Consider the following 26,698-nt stretch of genomic DNA (forward strand, 5'->3'; position numbering starts at 1 on the left):
GAGCTCCCTGCATCATACAGCAAATTCCCACTGGCTGTCTGTTTTACACATGGTAATGTATATGTTTCAATGCTACTCTCTCAATTCATCTCACCCTCTCTTTCCCCCACAATGTCTACTATTCTGTTTTTTATGTCTGCATCTCTGTTACTGTCTTGCAAATAGGTTCATCAGTACCATGTTTCTAGATTCCACATACATGCATTAATATATGATATTTGTCTTTCTTTTTCTGACTTCACTCTGTATACTAGGTTTTAGGTTCATCCACCTCATTAGAACTGACTTAAATGCATTCCTTTTCATGGCAGAGTAATATTCCATTGTATATATATGTACCATAGCTTCTTTATCCATTCATCTGACAATGGACATCTAAGCTACTTCCATGTCCTAGCTATTGTAAATAGTGCTGCAATGGACACTGGGGTACAAGTATCTTTTTTCAATTATGGTTTCCTCAGGCTATATGCCCATTAATGGGACTGTTGGGTCATATGGTAGTTATATTCTAGTTTTTTAAGGAATTTCCATGCTGTTCTCCATAGAGGCTATATCACTTTTCCACCAACAATACAAGAAGATTCCCTTTTCTCCACACCCTCTTCAGCATTCACTGTTTGTATATTTTTTGCTGACTGGAGTGAGGTGATACCTCATTGTAATTTTGATTTGTATTTCTCTAATAATTAATGATGTTGAGCATCTTTTCATGTGTTTATTGGCCATCTGTATGTCTTTGGAAAAAATGTCTGTTTAGGTCTTCTGCTCATTTTCTGATAGGGCTGTTTGTTTTTCAGGTATTGAGCTGTATGAATTGCTTATATATTCCAGAGATTAATCCTTTGTCGGTTGTTTCATTTGCAATTATTTTCCCCCATTCTGAGGGCTGGCTTTCAATCTTGTTTGTTGTTTCCTTTGCAAAAGCTTTTCTTTACAAAAGCTTTTAAGTTTAATTAGGTCTCATTTGTTTATTTTTGTTTTTATTTCCAGTACTCTAGGAGGTGGATCAAAGAGGATCTTGCTGTGATATATGTCGAAGAGTGTACTGTCTATGTTTTCACCTAAGAGCTTTATCATTTCTGGCCTTCCATTTAAGTCTTTAATCCATTTTGAGTTTATTTCTGTGTATGGTATTAGGAAGTGTTCTAGTTTCATTCTTTACATGTAGCTGTCCAGTTTTCCCAGCAATGTTTATTGAAGAGGCTGTCTTTTCTCCACTGTATATTCTTGACTCCTTTGTCAAAGATAAGTTGTCCTTAGGTGCATTGGTTTATCTCTGCGTAAAAGCTCTACTAATTTCTAAAGCTTATTGAGTAATTCCTGAGCACCCAATTGATTTAAGGTATTAAGCATTATTTAATATGTACAATTACAAGATAAATAAGACACAGTCACCCTTTCAAGAAATTATCAACAAGGTGGAAAGGAAAACATACAAATACTTTCACTGAAGCAAGTGCTAGAAAAGTTTAAAAGTGCCGAGAAAGGTAAAAAGATGTAAATTACTACATGTGTAAAACCAATTCTTTTATGTGGTTTTGTTTTACTTTATACATAAACAAGTTAAAATGTGCCTTATTATATACTCCACTCTATTATTACCACTCCTCTGCTGTGTACTGCCCTAGAGCTTTAAGATTCTATACATTACCTTTTACCTAGGAGTCAGAAGCTCTATGAATGTGGTCAACTTACTAGCCTTGGTTTTCATTGTTTGTAAACCGGGATGATAGTATCTACATCACAAAGTTGTGATAATGCATGTATTATCTTTATCACAGAGCCTGGTACAAATAAGCATACAACATAAAACTGTCAACTTTATATTTCAATTGATACCATGTTTATGATTGAATCATTAGGTACACATACCTTTTGCCTACCTGAATATATTACAGACTCCTAAAATAGAAATTCTGGTGCTCATTTATTAATCTAAGTACTTAGTTGGAGCCATGAGTGTTATTACTGAATGAAAAGTATCTTTGCTGGAGTTTACACTCGACTGGAGTGTAAATAGTTGAAATTCGTTGTGTTGTCATTGTTGTCCAGTCGCTAAGTCAAGTCTGACTCTTGGCGATCCCATGAACTGCAGCACACCAGGCTTCCTTGTCCTTCACTATCCTCCAGAGTATGCTCAAACTTATGTCTATCGAGTTGGTGATGTCATTCAACCATCTCATCCTCTATTGCCCCCTTCTCCACTTGCCCTCAATCTCTTCCAGCATCAGGGTCTTTTTTAATGAGTCGGCTCTTCGCATCAGTGGCCAAAGTATTAGCGCTTCAGCTTCAGTATCAGTCCTTCCAGTGAATATTTAGTGTTCATTTCCTTTAGGATTGACTGATTAGATCTCCGTGCAGTCCAAGGGACTCTCAGGAGTCTTCTCCAGCACCACAGTTCAAAAGCATCAATTCTGTTCAGCCTTCTTTATGGTCCAACTCTCACATCCATACACAACTACTAGAAAAACCATAGCTTTATAGAACAAATGTTTGTTGGGTTCCCTAAGAATCTTTCAAAACATACTCTTTCAGAGTGGCTTTAATGCAGACAGACACAGTGGGCAGAGCATTGTGGTTAATGGTAGATGCAGTCACTGAATCTTAGCAAAACAGGAAGAGGAGTAGGAGGCAGTGCCCTGTGGCTGACACACGGGCATGGACCTTGACCTGGAGGAAAGCCTCTCCAGGTGTCTGGCCTCTGGGAAGTTAATGAAACTCAGGGCCAATCACAATACTCATGCTGGCACTGAAATCTGCCCACAGGAAACTTAGATGCTTAAATATATCTGTCTACCTCACAGGGGTATTAAATGGATTAAAAGGCAATGATTATGAAATCCTGAAAACAAAAACCCTATGTAAGTGCTAAACAGTCTATCAGTGGTTATGTTCAGGACAAACCCAAGTATGAATTTCCAGAGAAATGGGACAAACCCCAACTTTGAAAAATAGTTATGAAGCATATTAGCAAAGTTTAATCTGCTTTGATTCTTAAAAGCTGACAATATGCAGGCAACCAGAAGGAAGCAGTATTTTTCTGGAAACTGCCACACCCATATGCAAAATACAACTTTAGAAATTTACTGATCTAACAGGCATATATGATGATTCCCATCTTGAATCCTTGCACAGACTACAAAACTGTCCTCCAGCATTCACTCTAAGCAAAGTAAACCAGCAATGTTATTTATAAGCATATAAATGTTCCTTCAGAATACTCATAAATGTTTTCTCTTTACATAGAACATGTGTGGCTAGATTTATACTGCAAAGGTATATGTAGTCTTCCACTTTGCTGTCTTCATATTATTTTTAAAATATAGCTGTGGTAATTAATGTTCAGAGGATGAAGCCTGGATAACTAGTCCAGAGAATGTACTATTCATAGAAGAGAAGCAATATTTTTCTATGTTATTCACCCTGTTTGCAAGGACTAAGAAGAATTAAAATGTAAGGACACATTTTTGGTTCACCAAAAGGGCAATCAAGAAGAACCACAAGATCAACTGTATTTTATTCCTTTACATTGAATTAGATGAGGTCAAGAAGGGAAATTCATATTTAGTAGGGATATAAAGGTCAATTCATCAAAACACCTCTTTTGAAGGATCACTCTGAAGAATAAAAATCTGTGGATTGCATAGGCTCCACAGTAAGAACATCTGGGTTCAAATTCTGGGTCTACCATTATTAATTGTCTGAGCAAGTTATTAAATCCCTCTGTGCCTCAGATTCCTCGTTTGTAGAGGAAAATAGTGCTATAAAGTGTTTTTTTTTTAAAGAAGTAAAACTAAAAATTGTGATTACTAATGGTCATCAAATGACCACTGAAAGCTTTTTTCCAATCAAAATCATGTGTGGCCTCAAGTTCAGGTATATTATGAAAGCAGTGGAAAAAGTAAGAGTTGCTGAAGACACAATCAAAAACAAACATTTATTGAGGACTTCCACAGACTAAATATTTGTAGTTCTCCTTAGCATTTCTTTCCCTCTCAATCAACCAGTCACCAAAACCTTTCAGTTTCACCTGCCTAATAGTTCTCAAATATGCCTACTTCTCCATCCTCACAGCACAACTTTGATCAAACCATCTAGTGAGCTTCCTAATGAAACTCTGTTACCAGCCTCCTCCATCATCCTCATACACCAGCACGTGTTTTCCTGAAATGAACCTCTGTTCACATCATTCACCTAGTTAAAAGGGTCTGATAGCTTCTCACTTCTCAGGAGATAGTTGAAAATATCTAACAAAGCTCTATCAGATCTGATTCGTCTTTCCTCCTCTAGGCTTATTTTGTACCATCTCCCCCTCATTTATATTTGGTTTCTGAAACAAGCTATATTCCTTCCACCTCGGGGCCTTTGCATCTACTGCTGCATAAGTGTGTGTTCTTTGCCCCTCTGGCAAACTAGTCATCCTTTAGGTGTTTGAACTTCACTTCACCAGGCAAGCTTTCGCTCTGTGTTCCTAAAATAGGTTGTTTTTTTTGGATCTGTGTGAGTCTACATGACCTTCACACTCCTAATTGCATAGTTTATTTATTTATGTCTGTTCCCACAGTAGACTGAAAGGATTCCTAGCGGAGACACAATGTATGGTGCATCTCATATGCCAGTGCTTGGTCATAATAGGATCTCAGTATTTGTTTAAAGATCTGTGCGAAGGGTTTATATTTGTCAGCCCTCCATATCCAAGGGTTCTGCATCCACATATTCAACTAACTGCAGATCAAAAATATTTGGGAAAAAAATTTCCAGAAAATTTCAAGAAACAAAATTTCAATTTGCTGTGCACAGGCCACCATTTACATTGTATTAGGTTTTATCAGTAATCTAGAGATAATTTGAAGCATACAGGAGGATGTATGTAGGTTACATACAAATGCTGTATCTTTATATAAAGGACTTTAACATATTCAAATGTTGGTATCCATTGTAGGGGAGGATGGTCATGGAACCAGTCCCCCTCAGATACCAAGAGACAACTGTATTTCCTAATTTAGCTGTTATGATAATTCTTAAATTAATGAGTAACTACTGTTCCAGGAAGAAAATGAAGCCTGGAAGGGTTATGGACCTGGACAAAAGGGCGAAGTGCTGCATTTAAAACCTGAACTCAGGTCTCATCAGTCCACCAGAACTCCACCCTATAGCACCTCCTCCACATACCAACAAGCTGATGTATTTTATACTATTTTGTCCAGTTTTGAGCCTAAAGACTGGTGAAGCTGACTGGAAAAATACACATATACCTAATGAGCCTACTAATTTGTTTTCCCTCCTGTTTTATAAATAATCCAACACAAGGAATCTCTTTTGATTCTTGTGTTCCAAGGTCTGTACTACATTGTCTTATTAACGGAATAAAATTAATTGTATGAGTTTAGAGAGTACTTTTTATTAGATGTTATTAATAAAACTATGACCTTAGGAGGCAAGGGAAAATGTTGACCTGACTCAGTCATGACAGGGTGCTTGCTCTGTTGCTTCTTCAAAAAACAAAAGCATTGCTCTGATGCTCTTTTCACAAGGAGGCAGTGAGTGGATGGGACAAGACAGGGTCTTAGAAGTCCTAGTTGACAGCTCTTAAGACTCACCAGCCACTTTTTCCCATTGATTTTGAATCCCTCCCTCTAACATTTAGATTCCACTATTTGTATTAAACAAGGAAGAGGGAATAACAGTTAACAACTGAGTCAATCATCAATGGCCTCCAGTATTTGGCTGAAGGGCTCATGGGTAGGTCTCCTGACTCCATTTAAACAATTTGATGGCTGAAGCCTAAGTTACATAGTCATTTTTTCCTGGCCTATTTAAGCTACATTAGTAAGACTGAAACCTCCCCTAAGATTTAACCCCACAAATTTTAATAAATATATGACTTAGTAACTCTTTGGGGAAATAATTGCTTGCATAGACTCAGTTTTTGTCTTTGAGTCCTTAAATCCAAAAAAGCCTGTGATACAAGGGAGATGGATTCGAAAATTTTTATGCAGGGAAAGCATTACCGGAATCATAACAAAATTAGATTTGGGAGGGAGGTGAGTCTATTTTTATTCATTGTGTGGAACACAGAAGTATTTAACTTGGACCCACAGACCAACCTCTACTCTCCCCCCACCTCCCATAACACATTCGCAAGTCTGCACGTTTGTACACAGATACTGTGTGCTCTTCTCAGATCCCTGGGTCACTAAAGAACTGCTAAAGGAAAGACATTCTACAGATCTGGTAGCCTTGACTTGAACCAAGGGCATGATTAATGGCCATGGTAGTTTTGTGATGTTTGGACAATGGTCTAGTGAAATTTTAAATATGATTTCAACATCATAAAAGGAAATTTAATCTATCAGCATTTATAAAACACAATCCTTTAGCAGATACAAAATCTGATTTTCTAATTTATTTCCTAACATGTATGCACAAAATACTAAAGTTATTAAAATCTTGAAATTTTCATGAACTTTCTATATTTATTTCAAATTATAATTATTTTCTATTTTAGCTGAATGACATAACACTTCACAAATTTTCAAGTGCAGCAATATACATCCCTAGAAGAGATTTTTCAACCTTTCTCAATTCCAAGTGTTCAATGTTCTCTAGATTGTTCTCTGTGTTACAACAATATATTATCCTAAACCTATAGATTCCACTCCTCTGGTTTAAAAAAAAGAGTGAATACTGTGTAATCTACAGGTTAACAACCCCTTTTATCAACAAATTCTTTGTGCTGTTATACAGTCAAGGAATTCATTCTGGACAAAGTTCACTTTTGTTTCTAGACCAATGTGCAAGCTATTCAATTTTTTCCCCTATATCGGCAGGACCTGCTTTTTGCAGGATTTCTTGGTCCTTTGAGTTTTGACAATTTAAGTATCTTTTAAAAATTATGTCAAAGGAAAGGACTGCCGAAGTTAACAATCCAACACAGTTTGGATTCCCTTGACTTATGAAGAAAAGGCAGGCATTCTTGCCTTGCTGAATTAAATAGACATATCCTTCTTGTGATGTGTTTTCATTTTAATAAACTAATTCTCAATTTATCTTTTCAACTGTTCCAAACTCTCCCAACAAATATTTCATTTTTAATTGGCTTGATAGACTCAAAACACTATAAAATAGAGAAAATTTAATAGAATAAAACTTCACACAAAATTTGACCATACCAACAAAGCCTACTGTTATTTTTTACATTTTTTTCCCATTTTCAATTCAAAAGCAGTTTTGCAAGGTTTAATTTTCAAAATGTAAATTTAATTTTCTTCTACAGAAAGCTGTATATGTTTCTCAATATATGGTCATTTCAATTGATGTACCACAATTTAATTAACAGACTCCTTTGATACAGAATATTTAAATTACTTTAAAGTCTCAGTTATACAAAATGTTGCAATCATTTGTTCATATAGTTTCTTTGAAATTACATGCTTACAGTAAATTCTCAGTTGACACTATTACTAGGCCAAAGGATGTAAATATTTTGGTAACCTTTAATTCATATGAATAACTGCTTTCCAAAAAAAGTGGGGGGCAACACCAATCACAATGTCACCAGTAATTCATGTGCATATGAAGGTAACCACAACCTTAACAGCATTGGGACAAAATTTAACGAAAAGTTTGGTAAATTAAGCTATAAAATTAACATTTTATTCATTTTCTAGTAAAACTGACTTCTGATAAAGCTGTACCTTTCTGTTTCCCATTAATTCTTTTTATGAATATCTCTTTATGAACTTAGCTTAATTTATCAATTAGATTCTCGGTACTATTTGAGAATGTGACTGAATTCTCTAAATGGGACAGTCATAAACTCTTACCTATAATATTTTATACAAATATTTCTCAATAGCATTGCTTCCACTTATACTTTTCCTCTTAATTATAGCTTTCCAGTCTTTCAAAATTTTCATATAGTTAGGTCTCTTGCTCCTTCACTGTGTACATTATTCTCCATAGGCCTCCTGTGACCGTTTTCCCATCTCCACATTGAATGTTCACAAGCATGTGTGGCTTTCTGACCTCCGCCACTGGGTTCTGTCATTTATTATAGGACCTTTCTTCTACCTCCTTTGTTCTTCTTTAGTTACATACATATACAACAAAAGGAACTGGAAGTTGGGTTTGAACACAGCAGCAACATCTATCTGGAACTGTAGTGGGGACTAGGTTGTACGGGTCCACTGATAAATCATTCTGCTTAGTTCTCCTCTGCCTCCACCCCTCCTTCCTCTGTCACCACTAGTTTCTCCAACATCTTGCCCACCTTCATTAGCTACAATAAACACACAGACTCAACCAACAAGTATCTACCCCTTCTCTTCTATATCCTCACTTCATACCTCATGCCCAACTCTGCTCTTCTTAATCATTACAAGGCTCTCCCACTGAATCCAGGGACCCTCACCTTTGTTAAGAAAAGTCTTCTCTGGGCTCCAACATTTTCTTACATGCTTTTCCGTCCTCTTTATACCAGCAAACAGAGCTCTTTCTTCCCTTATCAGTGTTGCCCAGGACAAGCTTTGTTTCCTTATGCTTTTGTCACTTTATCATTTGTTGTTGTTCAGTTACTAAGTCATGTCCAACTCTTTGCAACCCTATGAACTGCAGCACACCAGGCTTCCCTGTCCTTCACTATCTTCTGGAGTTTGCTCAAACTCATATCCATTGAGCTGGTGAGGCCATACTGCCATCTCATCCTGTCTTCCCCTTGTCCTCCTGCCTTCAATCTTTCCCAACATCAGAGTCTTTTCCAATGAGTCAGTTCTTCATATCAGGTGGCCAACGTATTGGAGCTTTGGCTTCAGCATCAGTCCTTCCAAAGAATATTCAGGGTTGAATTTCTTTAGGATAGACTGGTTTGATCTCCTTGCTGTCCAAGGGACTAAGAGTCTTCTCCAGCATCACAGTTCAAAAGCATCAATTCTTTGGTGCTCAGCATTCTTAATAGTTCAACTCTCACATCTGTACATGACTACTGGAAAAACCACAGCTTTGACTATATGGATCTTTGTCAGCAAAGTGATGTCTCTTTCTTAACATGCTGTCTAGGTTTGTCATAGATTTTCTTCCAAGGAGCAAGCATCCTTTATATTTTGTGGCTGCAGTAACCGTCCACAGTGATTTTGGACTCCCCCAAAATAAAATCTGCCACTATTTCCACTTTTCCCCCATCTATGGGGACCAGACACCATGAATTTAGTTTTTTGAATGTTGGGTTTTAAGTCAGTTTTTTCACTTTCCTCTTTGACCCTCATCAAGTGGCTCTGTAGTTCATCTTCACTTTCTGCCATTAGAGTGGTATCATCTCTCACCTCTTAATAATGTCCCACTTTAAGTTGTGACATTTGTTTATATGTGGACCTTTGGATTTCCATATACTAACTTTCAGGGAATTTGTTTATCTATCTGAATGAATTCAATATTTGGCTAATATTTGTCCACCATTCTGTCTGCTTCTAATCTTAAAGACAACATTCTTCAAAACTAATGATCAAAATTATCCTTCAAATTTTCACATCTCTAAAATTATCAACTCTAAATTCATATTAGCCATCTCTTAATTTGTTGATGTAAAATTTCAGACTTCATCAAATTTTCTATATAGAAAACATAGCAAACATACAAAGTTCTACTTATCCCTTGCCAATCTGGAAGCCCTTTCTTTCTTTTTTCTTGCCTGATGCACTGCCTAGAATCTCCACTACAATGCTGAACAGAAGTGGTGATAACAGACATCCACGTCTTATTCTTTATCTGACTGGGAATAAGTTTTATACTTCATCATTAAGTATGACAATAGCTATAGACTTTTATAAATGGCCTTTAAGAGTTGAGAAAATTCCTTTCTGTTCCAACTTTGGTGAGTTTTTTTTTTTTAATCAGATATCAATATTTTTTGTTTGTATCTCTTGAGATGATCAATATCAGTTTACTGATAATGTAAGTTAAATTTATTTATCTTTGAATGTGAAACCAGTCCTGTATTCCCGGGATAAATATTACTTGGTCATGATATATTAAAGGATAATACCTATTAATATATTACTGTTAGATTTTATTTGCTAGATTTTTGTTTATTTTTTGGCATCTGTGTTCATGAGGAATACGGTATGTTACTTTTCTTGTAATATTGTTGCCTGGTTTTAACATCAAACTTGCTGGTCTTATAGGAGGAATTTGAAAGTTTTCCCTCTTCTTCAATTTTCTGAATGATATTATGTAGCACTGGCATTAGTTCCTCTTTCAAATGTTAGAGAAAATTTACCAGTGAAACCAACTAGTTTTTTAAAAAACTATAATTTCAATTTCTTTACTAACTACAGATCTGGGTGTTCTATTTATTCTTGAATGAATTTTGATGATTTATCTTTCAAGGAATTTGTCCATTTAAGTTGTCAAATTTACTGGTATAAAGTTGTTCATAATACTTTTTTTAAAAAAAAGATATATACATATATTTTTCCTTTTGGACTGTGCTGGGTCTTCTTTGCTGCATGTGGGTGTTCTCCAGTTGCAGAGAGTGGGGGTTACTCTTCGTTGCAGTGCACAGGTTTTAGGCACAGAGGCTTTCAGTAGTTCTAGAGCACTCGCTCAGTAGTTAGTTGTTTTGTGGCATGTGAGATCTTCTCAGATCAGGGGTCAAACCCGTGTCTCCTGCATCGGCAGGCGGATTCATTACCACTGAGTTGCCAGGGAAGTCCCCTGTTCATAATATTCTATTTTCCTTTTAATATCTATAGAATCTACCTCAATGTAACCTCTCTCATTTCTGATGTTATAATTAGTGCCATCTCTTTTTTCCTCATCAGCTTGGCTAGAGTTTTTATAAATTTTATTGTAAAGAACGAGCTTTTGATCTAATGAGTTTTCTCTATTGTTTTTCTATTCCACTGATTTTCACTTTGATCCTTATTATTTCCTTTCTGTTGCTTACTTTGGGTTTAGTCAGTTCTCATTCCTTAAGGTGGAGGCTGAGGTCACTGGTTGAAGGGCCTTCTTTCCTGATTCAGGGGTTTAGAGCTATGAAATGCCCCCACTGTCCTGACTTAGAGACATCCCATAAATTTTGATGTGTTGTATTTCCATTCTGTGTAAAATACTTTAGAATTTCTCTTTTGATTTCTTATTTGATCCACTGGTTATACAGAAGTAGTTCAGTTTCTTAATATTTGGGGACTTTTCCAGAGATGATCTTCTTATTGGTTTCTAATTCAATTCCACTGAGGTCTGACAATGTATTTTAATCCTTTTTAATTTACTGAAAGTTGTTTCATGTCCTCAAATATGGTCTTATTTGAGAAGACGCTTCTCTGTTGCTCTTGGGTAGCTGCTGCTGCTGCTGCTAAGTCGCTTCAGTCATGTCTGACTCTGTGCGACCCCATAGACGGCAGCCCACCAGGCTTCGCCGTCCCTGGGATTCTCCAGGCAAGAACAATGAAGTGGGTTGCCGTTTCCTTCTCCAATGCATGAAAGTGAAAAGTGAAAGTGAAGTCGCTTAGTCGTGTCTGACTCTTCGCGACCCCAAGGACTCTAGCCTACCAGGCTCCTCCATCCATGGGATTTTCCAGGCAAGAGTACTGGAGTGGGTTGCCATTGCCTTCTCCGGCTCTTGGGTAGAGGGTTCTATAAATGTTAATCAGGTCAAGATTGTTGTTGTTTAAGTCTACTACCTGTTGGCTGATTTTCTTCACATGTGTTCTATCAATAATTTAAAGTATTGAAACCCTTGTAATTGTGGGTTTTGTCAGTTTTTTCTATGTGTATTTTGAAGCCATTATTACATACGTAAATGTTTTAGCATCATTATGTCTTCTGATTCAGACCCCTTCATCCTTATGAAATGAACTTCTTTATCCCCAGAATTATTCTTTCCTCTAAAGTCTACCTTGCCTAATATAATATAGCCACATCAACTTTCTTTTGATTCCCAGTAGCATGATATATCTCTTTCCATCTTCTTACATTTAACCTACCTGGGTCTTGTTTTTAATCTAATCATATTGTTTTCAATCTCTTCACTGAGGAATCTAAACCTTTTACATTTAATTTGATGACTGATGGTCAGATTTGAATGTATCACCTTGCTATCTGTTTTCTACCTGTCCCATATATTCTTGTTTCCCTTTTTCCTGTCTTTTTTAAAACTATTTTTTGTAATTCTGTCTTATCTAATTTATTGCCTTACCAGCTCTCACATTTTGCTTGTCACTTTAGTGGTTGCTTGAGGCTTCATAACATACCTTGAATTTACTATAGTCTGCCTTCAAGTGTTATTAAACTACTTCATAGACAAGAACCTGACAGTGGCATACTTCCCTCCTCCCCCATGACTTTTATGCTACTGTTCTCATGCATTTTACATTTCTATCTTATAAATCCTCCAATATATTGCTACAGTTTTTATTTATACAATTATCTTATAAAGAGATGTGAATAAGAACTAAGTCTTATACAATTATCCATTAATTACAATTTCTGATACTTTGTTTTGTATAGATCCAGGTTTCCATCTTGAATTGCTTTTCTTCTGCTTGAGGAGCTTCCTTTAGCATTTTCTTATAATGTTGGTCTTATAATGTAGGTCTGCTAGCAATAAATACTTTCACTACTTTTACATCTGAAAAAGTCTTTATTTTTACTTTCTTTTTGAGAGACATTTCTATTGGATATAGATTGATAGTTTTTCCCCCTTTCATAGTTTAAAAATGCATTCCACTGCCTTTTCCCTTGCATTGTTTCCAGTGAGAAATCTGATGTCACTCTTATCTTTGTCTCTGTGTAATTTTTTTTCTCTGTTGTTAAAATTTCCTTTTTGTATTACTCAGCATTCTCCAAAGAAACAGAACCAACAGGATGTGTGTGTATACACAGAAAAATGTTTATAGGAATTGACTCATAATATCATGGAGGCTGTCAAGTCCAAAATCTTCAAGATGGATCAGCAGACTAGAGACCAAGGAAAGAGTTGATGCTGTAGTTTAAGTCCCAAGGCCAGCACAAATTTCCTTCTTGCTCTGGGGAAGTCAGTCTTTTGATCTATTCAGGTCTTCAACTGATTAGACAAACCAAACTGCATCATATAAAGAACTTTACTCAAAGTCTGCTGATTTATATATTAATCTTATATATATGTATACACACACACACACACACACAAACACACACATATATATAAACAAACACACTCACAGAAATATCCAGAACAATGTTTGACTATATATCTGAGAACTGTAGCCCAGCCAAGTTGACCCATAAAATTAACCATCACAAACTATCACTGGCTTTAGTAATTTCACTAGGACATGACTTGGTGTACTATCTCTTGTGCTTGTTGTTCGATGAATGTCTTGGATTTGTTATTTATCTTCAAGACTGGTAACATTTCATCCATCATTTCTTCAATTATTTTTTTTATCCCTTTCTCTACACCCTCACCTTGATATATTAAAATATTAGGTGTTACTCATATATCAGGTGAATTAAAGTTGTTCTATAGGACACTCCCCTGGGAAAGGAGTGGGACAAGGCTGTATTGTCACCCTGCTTATTTAACTTATATGCAGAGTACGTCAAGCAAAATGCCAGGCTGGACGAATCACAAGCTGGAATCAAGACTGCCAAGAGAAATATCAGCAACTTGAGATATGCAGATGATACCACTTTAATAGCAGAAAGGGTGAAAGAGGAGTGTGAAAAAACTGGCTTAAAACTCAACATTAAAAAAATGAAGATCATGGCATCCAATCCCATCACATCATGGCAAACAGAAGGGGAAAAATTGGAAACAGTGACAGATTTTATTTTCTTGGGCTCCAAAATCACTGCGAATGGTGACTGCAGCCATGAAATTAAAAGACGCCTGCTCCTTGGAAGGAAAGCTATGACAAACCTAGTCAATGTATTAAAAAGCAACAGACATCACTTCGCTGACAAAAGTCCCTATAGTCAAAGTTATGGTTTTTCCAGTAGTCATGTGTGGATGTGAGAATTGGCCCATGAAGAAGGCTGAGTGCTGAAGAATTGATGCATTCAAATTGTGGTGCTGGAGAAGACTCAGGAGGCATCCCTTGGACTGCAATGTGATTAAACAAGTCAATCCTAAAGGAAATCAACCTTGAATATTCACTGGAAGGACTGATGATAAACCTGAAGCTCCAACATTTTGGCCACCTGATGCAAACAGCTAACTCATTGACCCTAATGCTGGAAAAGATGAGGGCAGAAGGAGAAGCAGGCAGTAGAAGATGAGATACATCCTATCTAATGTCTCCCTTTCTCCCTCCCACCACTGCCTTACTTAATGGCTAAGGGTCCCACAATTCAGCCTTAGCATCATGGCAACAGTTATCCTTCCGAAACGGATTTTTGATCACACAGCTTCTCCTTGTTTAAAATACTCTGATGTCCCTCGACTATTTACAGATAAAGCTCAAATTCCTGAGCACAGCATAAATAGTTTGCCAAGATTTGGGCACTGCCTATCTCTTATGACTCCTGACATTCTATTAACCATGTATCACAGCCACATGGAAATGTGGTTCCCAGGAAGTAGCAACCTGTTTCAGGCCTCTCTGCCGTTACACAGACCTCCCCTCTGCCCCCCAAATCCTCTTTATTCTTCTACCTCACTCTCTTATTCTTACCTCTTGGACAAGCTTGCTTGTCCTCAAGATCCAATGGAAAGAACTCCATCATGCATCATCCTTTTCTCCCACCAGCCCAAGCAAAACTGATCACTCCTCCTTTATATATTTCTAGACACAAGCTTAATGTCTATGTGGGCAGTAGACTGACTCTCTGAAATGTTAACTAGAGTTTTCCCCAGTTTCTAACCCTGGATCTAGCACATCGTGCTTGCTTGTGCTTGTGTCAGTTGCTAAGTCATGTCTGACTCTTCTGTGACCATATGAACTGTAGCCTGCCAGGCCCCTCTTTCCATGGGATTTCCCAGGGAAGAAAACTGGAGTGGGTTGCCATTTCCTTCTCCAAAGTAGGTGCTCAAAGTAAGCTGTCTGAATGAAAACTCTTTTTAAGTTTTTCAGACAATGTCTCAGCCCACTCCTCCCACAGTACCTCTGTTTTTCATTTCCTTCAACTATTCTTCCATAATTTCCTTTAATTAACACCTGTCTTTCATTTTCAGGTGAAAAAGAGGAAGTATTGAGGGAGTGACAAAAGCTCTTGATAGCACTTTGAGCTGGATAATTCTTTCTGGTGGGGGCCCATCATGTGTACTATAGGATATTTAACAGCATCCTTGGCTTCTACACAAAAGAAGTCAGTCGCACCTTCCCCCAGTTCTAAGAACCAAAATGTCTCCAGACATTACCAAATGTCCCCTCAGGAGTAAAATGTGCCCTGACTGAGAACCACTGCCTAGACTGACTTTTCTAGGCTACCTCAGTGAACATGGTAAGCCTGAATGATGGTCCCTGTGCCCACCATCTTCCAGGGAAGAAGACTGAGATTATCACTTGTACCGTGTAGGGAGTGTATGACCAACATAAGTAGGTTAGGGTGACACCTCAGGGGAGAAAGACACTCAGTGGGTCTGAGATGAACCCATTTGTCACAGTACTAGGATTCTAGGCTGCAGAGTTATTTTCTATCAACATTCTCCTGGCTTGATTTATTCAGTGGCACTGAAATGACCAACTAGAGGGATGGAAGGTACAATTTAATGCTATTAAAGCCTCCTTTAAACATAGTTTGAAAAATAAGAGTATCTGAAAATAAATAATAAATTCACTGAACCATCTCAGTGAAATGAGGGGATCCCACCAAAGCATAGGAAGCAAAAGAGAGCATCTCAGGGGTGAGGAAGAAAAGGATGAGGACCCTGGTACAGTACCCACCTGTTGTTGACACAACACTGTCAGGGCTTTCACTGCAGAGCTTGGACAGCAGGCTGGTCTTGCCAGAGCCCGTGAGGCCTATGCAGACCAGGTCATACTCCGGGCGTGCAGGCGGTGGACCCTTGCAGCAGAGTGCTCTAAAACACTGCCAAGAGAGGGGAAATATGGCTCTTTAATAAGACTGTAGAGGCAAAGCATAGTCACATTTTAAATGATCACATATTGAGAAGTAACCAAATAACCTATTCATTCTAAGGAGGAAAGGGGCATTGATGGTGAGAGACCCAAGGATATCACCTTGACTGAGCAATCAAAATTAATATCCCAGAAATGAGACTCACAAGGACTTGAAAACCCCCTCCTGCTGTGATGCAGGCACTGCAAGGGGCATCACGTCATCGCACAACTTTCCTGTCAAAAATGCACCACCAGCATCCGAGCACCAGGAGGTCAGACACCACCACTGTGAGGAGCATTCCGCAGAACAATTAGCCTGCTCTCCTCTAACATCTCAAAGAAAGGCTGAGGAACTGTTTCAGGTTAAAGAAGACTAAAGAGATGTAATAATCACAATGCCTCCTGGACTGGATCCTGGATTGGGTGGAGGAAAAACACCATAAACCAACCTTGTTGGGCAACAGATAACAGCTGAACAGAGACTGAATATTAGAACCTGCAATGATAGTATTGCATAAGGCTAAATTTCCTGAATTTTATCATTGGACTATGGTTACCAAATGAATATCACTGTCCTAAGAAAACAAATACTAAAGTGTTTAGTGATGGAGGGTCTTGATATCTGCAGTTAACTGGCTAAGGACAATTCTAAATCTCTACCTCCATCACTACCTCCACACCTAGATGGTGATGAATATGATAAAGCAATCATGGTAAAATGTTAATGACGGAGGAACCTGAGTGGAGTCTAAGGGAAATTCCACATACTAGTCTTACAATGCTTTAATATTAGTTCAAAATAAAATTCTTTTAAAATCATTAAATCCAGTTCCCACATATATCACTGTCATCCTGACTTTTGAAACATTTTTTGCATGCTTAGTCACTAAGTCATGTCTGACTGTTTGCAACCTCATGGACTGTAGCCCGCCAGGCTCCTCTATCCATGGGATCTTCCAGGCAAGAACAGTGGAGTGGGCAGCCATTCCCTTCTCCAGGGGATCTTCCTAATCCAGGGATCAAACCCAGGTCTCCTGCATTGCAGGTGGATTCTTTACCATCTGAGTCACTAAGGAAGCCCACTATGGGGTGACTGGGCTTCATCAAGGCTATCATCTAAATGAGATGAGAAACTGGGAAAAAGTATGCTGAAAAAGCAAAGTGACAGAAAAGATTCCCTTACTGGTCAATTTTGATTAAAAAAAAAAAATTGACTTCTTAAATCTGGACAAAGAAAATCACATACCACCCTTGGAACTTCAACTAGCCTTCCTAAACCACCAAACAGGAGGAATTCCACTTTTGGGAGAAGCAAATGAAACAAAAATCCTCTTCTGACACAACCTAGAATTTTGCTTCAGGTCAAATGACCTCAGGGTACTATTAACTAGTGCTTGCTCTGCAATAGTTAAAAGACCAGGGGATTTAGGAGACTGGAAATTGTTCATGCAGTTTTTGGTCTTTCTACTTAATTGACATCCACTTATTAGAGGCCATCTAGTAGTTTACAAAGCCTAAAGTAATTAGGCCCTCAAAGATACATGAGGAAGGAGGAGACAGGGAGGTGAGAGGGATGCAGATTTACTGACTTCTTGGTCCTTTGGAGATCATGAGAGAAGAGACCTATAAAAAGTCTGTGCTAATTCTTCTTATGCTGATGAAATATGAGGTCTAACAGGCTGTCACACTCTTATTAATCAAGCTTGACTATTTCTCACCCTCACTTCTCATAGTCAGTAAGTCCAATCTGTATGACCTCTGAAATAGCTCTAGAATCTATCTGCCTCTCTCCAGCCCAAGTCACTGCTGCTTGGACAACATCAAAATCCTCCAACGAGTCCTAGTACATTCACCATTGCCCCCTCTATTCTTTTTTGCGGCTACCATTATGACCCAGGTGCTCTACAGAGCCCTCCATGATCTGCTCCACCCAAGCCTCCAGCCTCATCTCTGTAACTCTCCATCTTAGTACTCCACCTCCAGTAACACTGACCCTCTGGCATCGCACAGCATTCAACACATGCCACTCCCTTTTCCCCCAACTTTGGGCATAGTGAACACTTCACTGACTTTCAGGTTCCCGTTAAAGCAACCCTTCCTCAGCGCTGCCTGCTCTGATGGTAAGACTATGTGAGCAATTTGTGTCAAGCTCTCAGAGCACATTTGTGAATTCATCACACAGACAATTAGTTTCTTATTCATCACCAGACTGTGGGAACCATATCTATCCATCTTCATCTCAGTATCCCCAGTGCTCAGCAGAGACCACAGCATAGAATCCACTTTCAATGAAGAACTACTGAATGACATTTAAATATCATCTAAGAAAGGAGAAAAGAAAATGTAAAGGTTAACAGGAAGCTTGATCAATGCTCTCTGGGCCCCTCATACTTCAAGCAAATAGTGTTAACATTGAGAAATACTAGACTTTTTCACTTCTCTCCAATGCCAGAAGTGTTAGCCCAGTTCCCGAAAGAGTGATTTTGACGTGCAGGACCTACTTTCTTGGTATGATAGAACTTCTTTTTGTCCTAAATTCACTTTTCCTTGGCTTTTAAGAAGCTCTGCTTCTGGTAAATTTACTTCTGGTAAATTCTATGATCATCTAACCCATATTCTTCATGGATTTATTAAACTCTAATCATATTTCTTCTCAGTCTTTTCAAGTCTGAGAAGTCCTAATTATTTCAGTGTGCCTTCATATAGCAAACCCCTCCCACTCCTCCATCAGATTAGTGACTTTTCTCTGGCCTTACTTGCACTCAATTTCGCCTCTTCTACAAGATTAATGACTATAACTACAAAAAGTATCCTAGATGCCAGTACATCACATCACGGATTCATAGGAAGGTTGGCTGATGATATCAGACTTTTTGCAAACTTTTTCTTACCCATAAAAGAAAGAAGTCCCCTGAACTCATGATGAGAATTTTCCTGAGAGACAGATATATGTATGTATGTGTTCCCTCAAAGACTGGCCAGCTATGCACTAAGAAGAGCTCTGCCAAGTTCAGCTATGACAGATAACACGACTAGTCTCTTACTGAATTGCTCTGATCTTTTTGGGAAAAGAGGAGAGAGACCCTATTCCTGCTCTGAACACCCCCATTTGTGCTCAGCTCCTGTACCGAAATTCCCCTGAACTCTCTCTTGAAAAGAAGACTTGCCCACCTACCCTGGCTGAAATGATCATCAATCTTAAATACAAGATGAAATTGCAGGTGACTGACTGCTGTATCAGGTGACTGATAAACTAGCCAATCTGATCACATGGACCACACCCTTGTCTAACTCAATGAAACTAGGCCATGCCATGTGGGGCCAACCAAGATGGATGGGTCATGGTGGAGAGTTCTGACAAAATTTGGTCCACTGGAGAAGGGAATGGCAAACCACTTCAGTATTCTTGCCTTGAGAACCCCATGAACAGTATGAAAACACAAAGATATGACACTAAAAGATGAATTCTCCAGGTCAGTGGGTGCCCAATATGCTACTGGAGATCATGGAGAAATAACTCCAGAAAGAATGAAGAGACGGAACTAAAGCAAAAACAACACCCAGTTGTGGATGTAACTGGTGATGGAAGCAAGGTCTGATGCTGTAAAGAGCAACATTGCATAGGAACCTGGAATGTTAGGTCCATGAATCAAGGCTTCCAATCAAATTGGAAGTGGTTAAACGGGAGATGGCAAGAGTGAACACTGACATTTTAGGAATCACTGAACTAAAATGGACTGGAGTGGGTGAATTTGACTCAGATGGCCATTATATCTACTACTGTGGGTAAGAATCCCTCAGAAGAAATGGAGGAGCCATCACAGTCAACAAGAGTCTGAAATGCAGTACTTAAATGCAATCTCAAAAACAACGGAATGATCTGTTTGTTTCCAAGGCAAACCATTCAATGTCACATTAATCCAAGTCTATGCCCCGACCAGTAGTGCTGAAGAAGCTGAACTGATCTATGAAGACCTACAAGGACTTCTAGAACTAACACCCAAAAAAGATCTCCTTTTCATTATAGGGGACTGGAATTCAAAAGTAGGAAGTCAAGAAACACCTGGAGTAACAGGCAAATTTGGCCTTGGAGTACGGAATGAAACAGGACAAAGACTAATAGGGTTTTGTCAAGAGAATGCACTGGTCATAGCAAACACACTCTTTCAACAACATAAGAGAAGAATCTACACATGGACATCACAGGATGGCCAACACCGAAATCAGATTGATTATATTCTTTGCAGCCAAAGGTGGAGAACTTTGATAAGAGTCAGCAAAAACAAGACCAGGAGCAGACTGTGGCTCAGATCATAAACTCCTTATTGCCAAATTCAGACGTAAATTGAAGAAAGTGGGGAAAACCACTAAACCATTCAGGTATGACCTAAATCAATCCCTTATGATTATACAGTGGAAGTGAGAAACAGACTTAAGGGACTAGATCTGATAAAGTGCCTGATGAGCTATGGACAGAGGTTCATGACATTGTACAGGAGACAGGGATCAAGACCATCCCCCCAAAAAGAAATGCAAAAAAAACAAAATGGTTGTCTGAGGAGGGCTTACAAATAGCTGTGAAAAGAAGAGAAGCAAAAAGCAAAGGAGAAAAGGAAAGATATTCCCATTTGAATGCAGAGTTTCAAAGAATAGCAAGGAGAGATAAGAAAACCTTCCTCAGCGAGCAATGAAAAGAAATAGAGGAAAACAATAGAATGGGAAAGACTTGCGATCCTGTCAAGAAAATTAGAGATCCCAAGGGAACATTTCATGCAAAGATGGGCTCAATAAAGGAAGAAATGGTATGGACCTGACGGAAGCAGAAGATATTAAGAAGAGGTGGCAAGAATACACAGAAGAACTGTACAAAAAAGATCTTCACAAGCCAGTTAATCACGATGCTGTGATCACTCACCTAGAGCTAGACATCCTGGAATGTGAAGTCAAGTGGGCCTTAGAAAGCATCACTACGAACAAAGCTAGTGGATGTGATGGAATTCCAGTTGAGCTATTTCAAATCCTAAAAGATGATGCTGTGAAAGTGCTGCACTCAATATGCCAGCAAATTTGAAAACTCAGCAGTGGCCACAGGACTGGAAAAGATCAGTTATCATTGCAATCTCAAAGAAAGGCAATGCCAAAGAATGTTCAAACCACCACACAACTGTACTCATCTCACACGTTAGTAAAGTAATGCTCAAAATTCTCCAAGCCAGACTTCAGAAATACATGAACCATGAAATTCCAGATGTTCAAGCTGGTTTTAGAAAAGGCAGAGGAACCAGAGATCAAATTGCCAACATCCAATGGATCATCAAAAAAGCAGAGAGTTCCAGAAAAACATCTACTTCTGCTTTACTGACTATGCCAAAGCCTTTGATTGTGTGGATCACAATAAATTCTGGAAAATTCTTCAAGAGATGGGAATACCAGACCACCTGACCTGCCTCTTGAGAAATCCGTATGCAGGTCAGGAAACAACAGTTAGAATTGGACATGGGATAACAGAAAGGTTCCACACAGGAAAAGGAGTGCATCAAGGCTGTATACTGTCACCTTGCTTATTAAACTTATATGCAGAGTACATCATGAGAAATGCTGGGCTGGAGGAAGCACAAGCTGGAATCAAGATTCCTCGGAAAAATATCAATAACCTCAGATTTGCAGATGACACCACCTTTATGGCAGAAAGTGAAAAAGAACTAAAGAGCCTCTTGATGAAAGTGAAAGAGGAAAGTGAAAAAGTTGGCTTAAAGCTCAACATTCAGAAAACTAAGATCATGGCATCTGGTCCCATCACTTCATGGCAAATAGATGGGGAAACAGTGGATGACTTTATTTTTCTGGGCTCCAAAATCACTGCAGATGGTGATTGAAGCCATGAAATTATTTTTTTTTCCATTTATTTTTATTAGTTGGAGGCTAATTACTTTACAACATTGCAGTGGTTTTTGTCATACATTGAAATGAATTAGCCATGGATTTACATGTATTCCCCATCCTGGTCCCCCCTCCCACCTCCCTCTCCACCCGATCCCTCTGGGTCTTCCCAGTGCACCAGGCCCGAGCACTTGTCTCATGCATCCAACCTGGGCTGGTGATGAAGCCATGAAATTAAAAGACACTTACTCATTGGAAGGAAAGTCACGACCAACCTAGACAGCATATTAAAAAGCAGAAACATTACTTTGCCAACAAAGGTCCATCTAGTCAAAGCTAAGGTTTTTCCAGTAGTATGTATGGATGTGAGAGTTGGACTATAAAGAAAGGTGAGTACCGAAGAATTGATGCTTTTGAACTGTGGTGTTGGAGAAGACTCTTGAGAGTCCCTTGGACTGCAAGGAGACCCAACCAGTCCATCTTAAAGGAGATCAGTCCTGGGTGTTCATTAGAAGGACTGATGTTGAAGCAGAAACTCCAATACTCTGGCCACCTGATGCAAAGAGCTGACTCATTTGAAAAGACGCTGATGCTGGGAAAGATTGAGGGCAGGAGCTAAAGGGGACAACAGAGGATGAGATGGTTGGATGGCATCACCGACTCAATGGACATGAGTTTAGGTAGGCTCCAGGAGTTGGTGTTGGATAGGGAGGCCTGGCATGCTGCAGTTCATTGGGTCGCAAAGAGTCAGACATGACTGAACTGAACTGATTGCCATATATTGCCCAGTTTCAATCATTCATATGCCAATATTACTCAACATATTTTGGAAAACGTTCCAGAATTTTATCTTCATGTTCTTTTTAAATTACAGAATGTAAAAACTTTGCAGCCAAACCCAAAAATATCTACATCATCTGCTCATTTATTCTTGGTCACCTAAGACGTGTGTGACATAAAAGGCAATTGAGGAGTGACATTCTACTCTACTCCTGTCTTTTATCTCATCTTTCTATCCTCCTATGATGCCATCTTCACTGCATGTTTTCAGCCTGGTAAAGACACCTAATATAATATTTCCCCTCTCCCCCCAATCTCTTTCTTGAATTTCAGGATCTGTATTTCAACTGTTCTGAAAGAATCCAAACTAAATCCGAATAAAACAACCCACTCTAAAAACACAGGCTATAGAGATAAGACATTTTGGAACATAAAAAGCATAAAGTTTAAACTGACAATTATTATAAGATAGTATCTTTGAAATAAGTCACAGATTCTCTGGGGGTTTATTTGAAATAAATAAATTCAATGGTTGACAGGGATAGTGTCAGATTTGAAGCCAACAAAATAAGACTCTTGAAACTATGCTACTTCAAATGGGGGAAGAATGTTCATGTTTTTTGAGTCAGTTCCTAAAAACTACAGTTTTCACTTGGTTTTCACTTTAATACTTAATGAAGCTTTGGATCTCATAGTCAATTTACTTAAAATTACTCATTTTGGCCTCTAGACTATACTGTACCAAAGTTCATTGTGTCTGTCTCGTAAAGCAGCCCGTGCATTGTTAAAAGTAAGCCCCTTTCAGTGGTGTACAATGCTAAACACAAAGCTGTCGGCTGTCCTGACAGCACACAGAAAACTCAGGCTTCATTCCCAGGCCAGACACTGAGGCATTGTATGATTCTGTGCAGGCCCATAAACCTAGCCGGCTTCAGTCTCCCCATGATTAACCAGTAACGTTTTAATACTATCAGCCACTTCCTTTCTTTAGGAGGATATTATGAGGCATTAGTTCAATGCATTATGCTACAAGAAGGTAACATACAAGTAAGTAAGTGTATTTATTACCTTACCTCATCTCACTAAGGTATCTTAGATGACTGTCATCTCTCTTGGGTAAGGAAGGGCCTGGCAGTCCACCGTGCAGCCCACACTATGGTACTTCCCTTCTACCAGCCCACAGCTGCCTCCACATGCTCCATGCTATCCCAGTCCAACCCAAGACACTAAAAGACACAAAGCTTAACCTTCACTTGCAGCAAGGAATAGAGAACAGGGTGAGTCCGCATGGAGGATGCCAGCAGACAACCAAGGTCATGGTCTCTTGCTTAGACTGCTAGTTCATAGGTCTGTTCACATAGGGTCTGTTATGACTTGTTCCTTTCCAAAAGAACCAAGTCTCTCTCTCATTATGTTAAGATGCAGGTTGTTTCCTGCCAGCTTAAGTTCACAAGCTTCTACCAACACTGTGTGTGAGGAAACTGTAAGCCAATGTCTTGAGAGAGGGCCAAGACTGAATCACCAGTAGTAACTCTGTTGTAGACTCTGGACAAATTGTATATGCCTGAGCTGAAAGGCAGAGTAGCCAAAAAGCCTAAGCCAAAATACTACGGAATCTTTTTTTGAAGGAGGATGATTACATACATGTATCAGGAAAAAAAAATAAGCAAAAGATTAAATTGCCAGGGTAAAATGAGGGGTTGTATTTCAGCCTGGTGGTCTAGCACCAAGGCAGTAAGAGTATCTTAAAATATCCCCATTTCTGCTAGGGACAGTACCAGACATTGGTAAACTGGCAGAGCACTATACACAGCAGGACTCATTGAACAACTGTTCACCAAACTGATGCTGTAAAGCACGAATGAAGTGATACCATGTATCACTCTTCCCTCTACATCTCTACCTGAATGATGCCAGCCATCCTCCAGATCACTCTCTACTCCCTCAGACAGCCTGAGCATTTCGTGTTTCTATGCCACCCGGGTCCCGTGTACTCAGAAAGAAAGGCTCTTCCTCTTCTCTACTTGACAAATTTCTGTTCAAAGTTCTGTTCAGATGACATCTCCTCCAGAAGGTCTCCAATTCCATCAGAGAGAACTATTCCTTTCTTCTACTCCTTGGTCCTTTAACATACTTCCAGCACTGTGGTTAATATTATGCCACATATATTTTTTTCCTGACTTCTGCAAGAATTATTAGATAATAGATTTATGCACACTGACCCAATAATCCCTGGTCTGATTACTCGGTCAAAAAGTTTAATTTTACAGCCACCCAGGGTAGCCAGGCACCAAAGCAGAGAGGCAGAGCTGTCATACAATTCACATTTCGAGACAGAGCCCTGCTTGAGATCCTCCCCCTCTGGCACTGGCCCTTGCACTGCCAGTATCTCCTACCATCCCATCTCACTTAATCCCTAGCCTCTGGGGACATGGCATTTGTTTCAAGTGATGCTCTGTTTTTCATCTTGAATACATGACTTTATTCTGTACATGATTTCAATCTGATTGAGGCTCTGTAGAGTTCCTGGAAAATTTTCTTCTGTCAGTGTTGGGGCTTCCCACAGCTATACAATCACTGCCCAAGCCCCAAACTATCTCCTCCTTATTTATCAATAAAACAGGTTTTGCCAAACAAAACCTAGAGGTTTCTTATGGTGGATGACTGCATCCTTCCCTGGAGCCCTCAAATGGGGCCTAGCACTTTGCTCAATGAATATTTATCAGATTAACAAAAATTTAGTTAATTGGTACTTAAAAGCAATAGAAAAGTCACCCATAACTTGAAATGGATATATTTCTTAGGTGGTTTTGTTTCAAAACCAAAAAGACACCTATACATTCTGACCTTCGCCAACTCTCACAATGACAATAAAGATTTTGAAAAGAAGTCAATTTCTAGAATGTTTTCTAACACTAAACATGTTCACTGAAAAAAAAATTAAGTGTGTTAATATACAAAACTATAATTTTAAAATATTTCCCAAGTCTATAATAATAAAATATGGGTCCATCTTCTGAAAATACAACCAAACATTTATAGAGCTTGAAAGAACTGCTTAAACTCTGAAAAAGACATGAAGAAGAATTGTGTCCTAATAACACGAAAACAAAACCAAAGGTGATCGGTATTATATTAAGCACAAGATATAAATGATTTGTGAGTGTTAATTCACTTACTCCTAGGAACAACCCAATGAGAAAAGTACTTTGCACTTCCCATTTTAAGATGGGGAAAGCGAGTCCCAAAGAAGTTAAATATGGTTGTTTAAGTGGAACTAGGATTTGAACTCTGGCAGTCTGGCTCCAGAGGAATTTTCTGAGTGATGGGAATGAAAAGCCTCTAATACCCGAGGGTGTGTCATACAGAGGCGAAATTAGGGGCATTCCGTGAACAGGGCAATGTACAGATACGAAACTGTGCCAGATAGTTTGAAAGAGACAAGAGTTGGGGCTCCAACCAGGGCCATTTGGCTCCAGAGCTCTTACTCATGTCCTCTTGGCCTTGGTACAGCCACGTCTGGAGTCAGGGATGTTGTCTTGAGGGAATAAAGAGAGGCTTAACAAGCCTGTCTGTGTAACTGGACAGATGCTGGCAGAGGAAGGGGAAGATGTGAGTCTCAGCGATGCTTCCTTCCTTGCACTGTCCCATTCATGGCTGAAGTACCTTTCATTTCAGGCAGAGAACTGCATCCTTCTCCCAGGAGAGTTAAAGGAACTGGGTTCCTTCGGGCTGACTTAGGGAGCAGAGAAGGAGGGGGAGCTGGCTGGGCTGGAAGAAAAGAGGACACTGGAGGGCTGCTAGCGTCTTTTTCCTGCTGTTTGCTTCTTCCATTTAACTCTTTTTTTGTCCTATGGAAAGGTCAAAGCCTGTCTCTGATGAAAAGCCCATGCTAATGGCAGAGATTTCTGATTCTGAGCATGGTAAATAAGGGGGAAAAAAACCTCTAAAGGAAGAGTCTTCAAATTTTCTCCTTTAAAATATATGTGCATGTA

The 26,698-nt window shown here is 38.9% G+C and overlaps 1 protein-coding gene across 2 annotated transcripts in view; it reads right to left on the bottom strand.

Moving 5' to 3' along the window:
- The window catches only part of ARL15 (ARF like GTPase 15), a 447,708-nt gene that overhangs the window by 273,056 nt on the left and 147,954 nt on the right, over positions 1 to 26,698 (bottom strand). For both annotated transcript variants that reach the window (XM_020886066.2, XM_070476670.1), the window contains exon 2: positions 15,867 to 16,011. In XM_020886066.2, the coding sequence (XP_020741725.1) occupies positions 15,867 to 16,011 (145 nt within the window). The remainder of the gene's footprint in view (positions 1 to 15,866; positions 16,012 to 26,698) is intronic.

Source organism: Odocoileus virginianus, chromosome 14 (genome assembly GCF_023699985.2).
Source record: "Odocoileus virginianus isolate 20LAN1187 ecotype Illinois chromosome 14, Ovbor_1.2, whole genome shotgun sequence".
In the NCBI taxonomy this organism is placed as follows: Eukaryota; Metazoa; Chordata; class Mammalia; order Artiodactyla; family Cervidae; genus Odocoileus; species Odocoileus virginianus.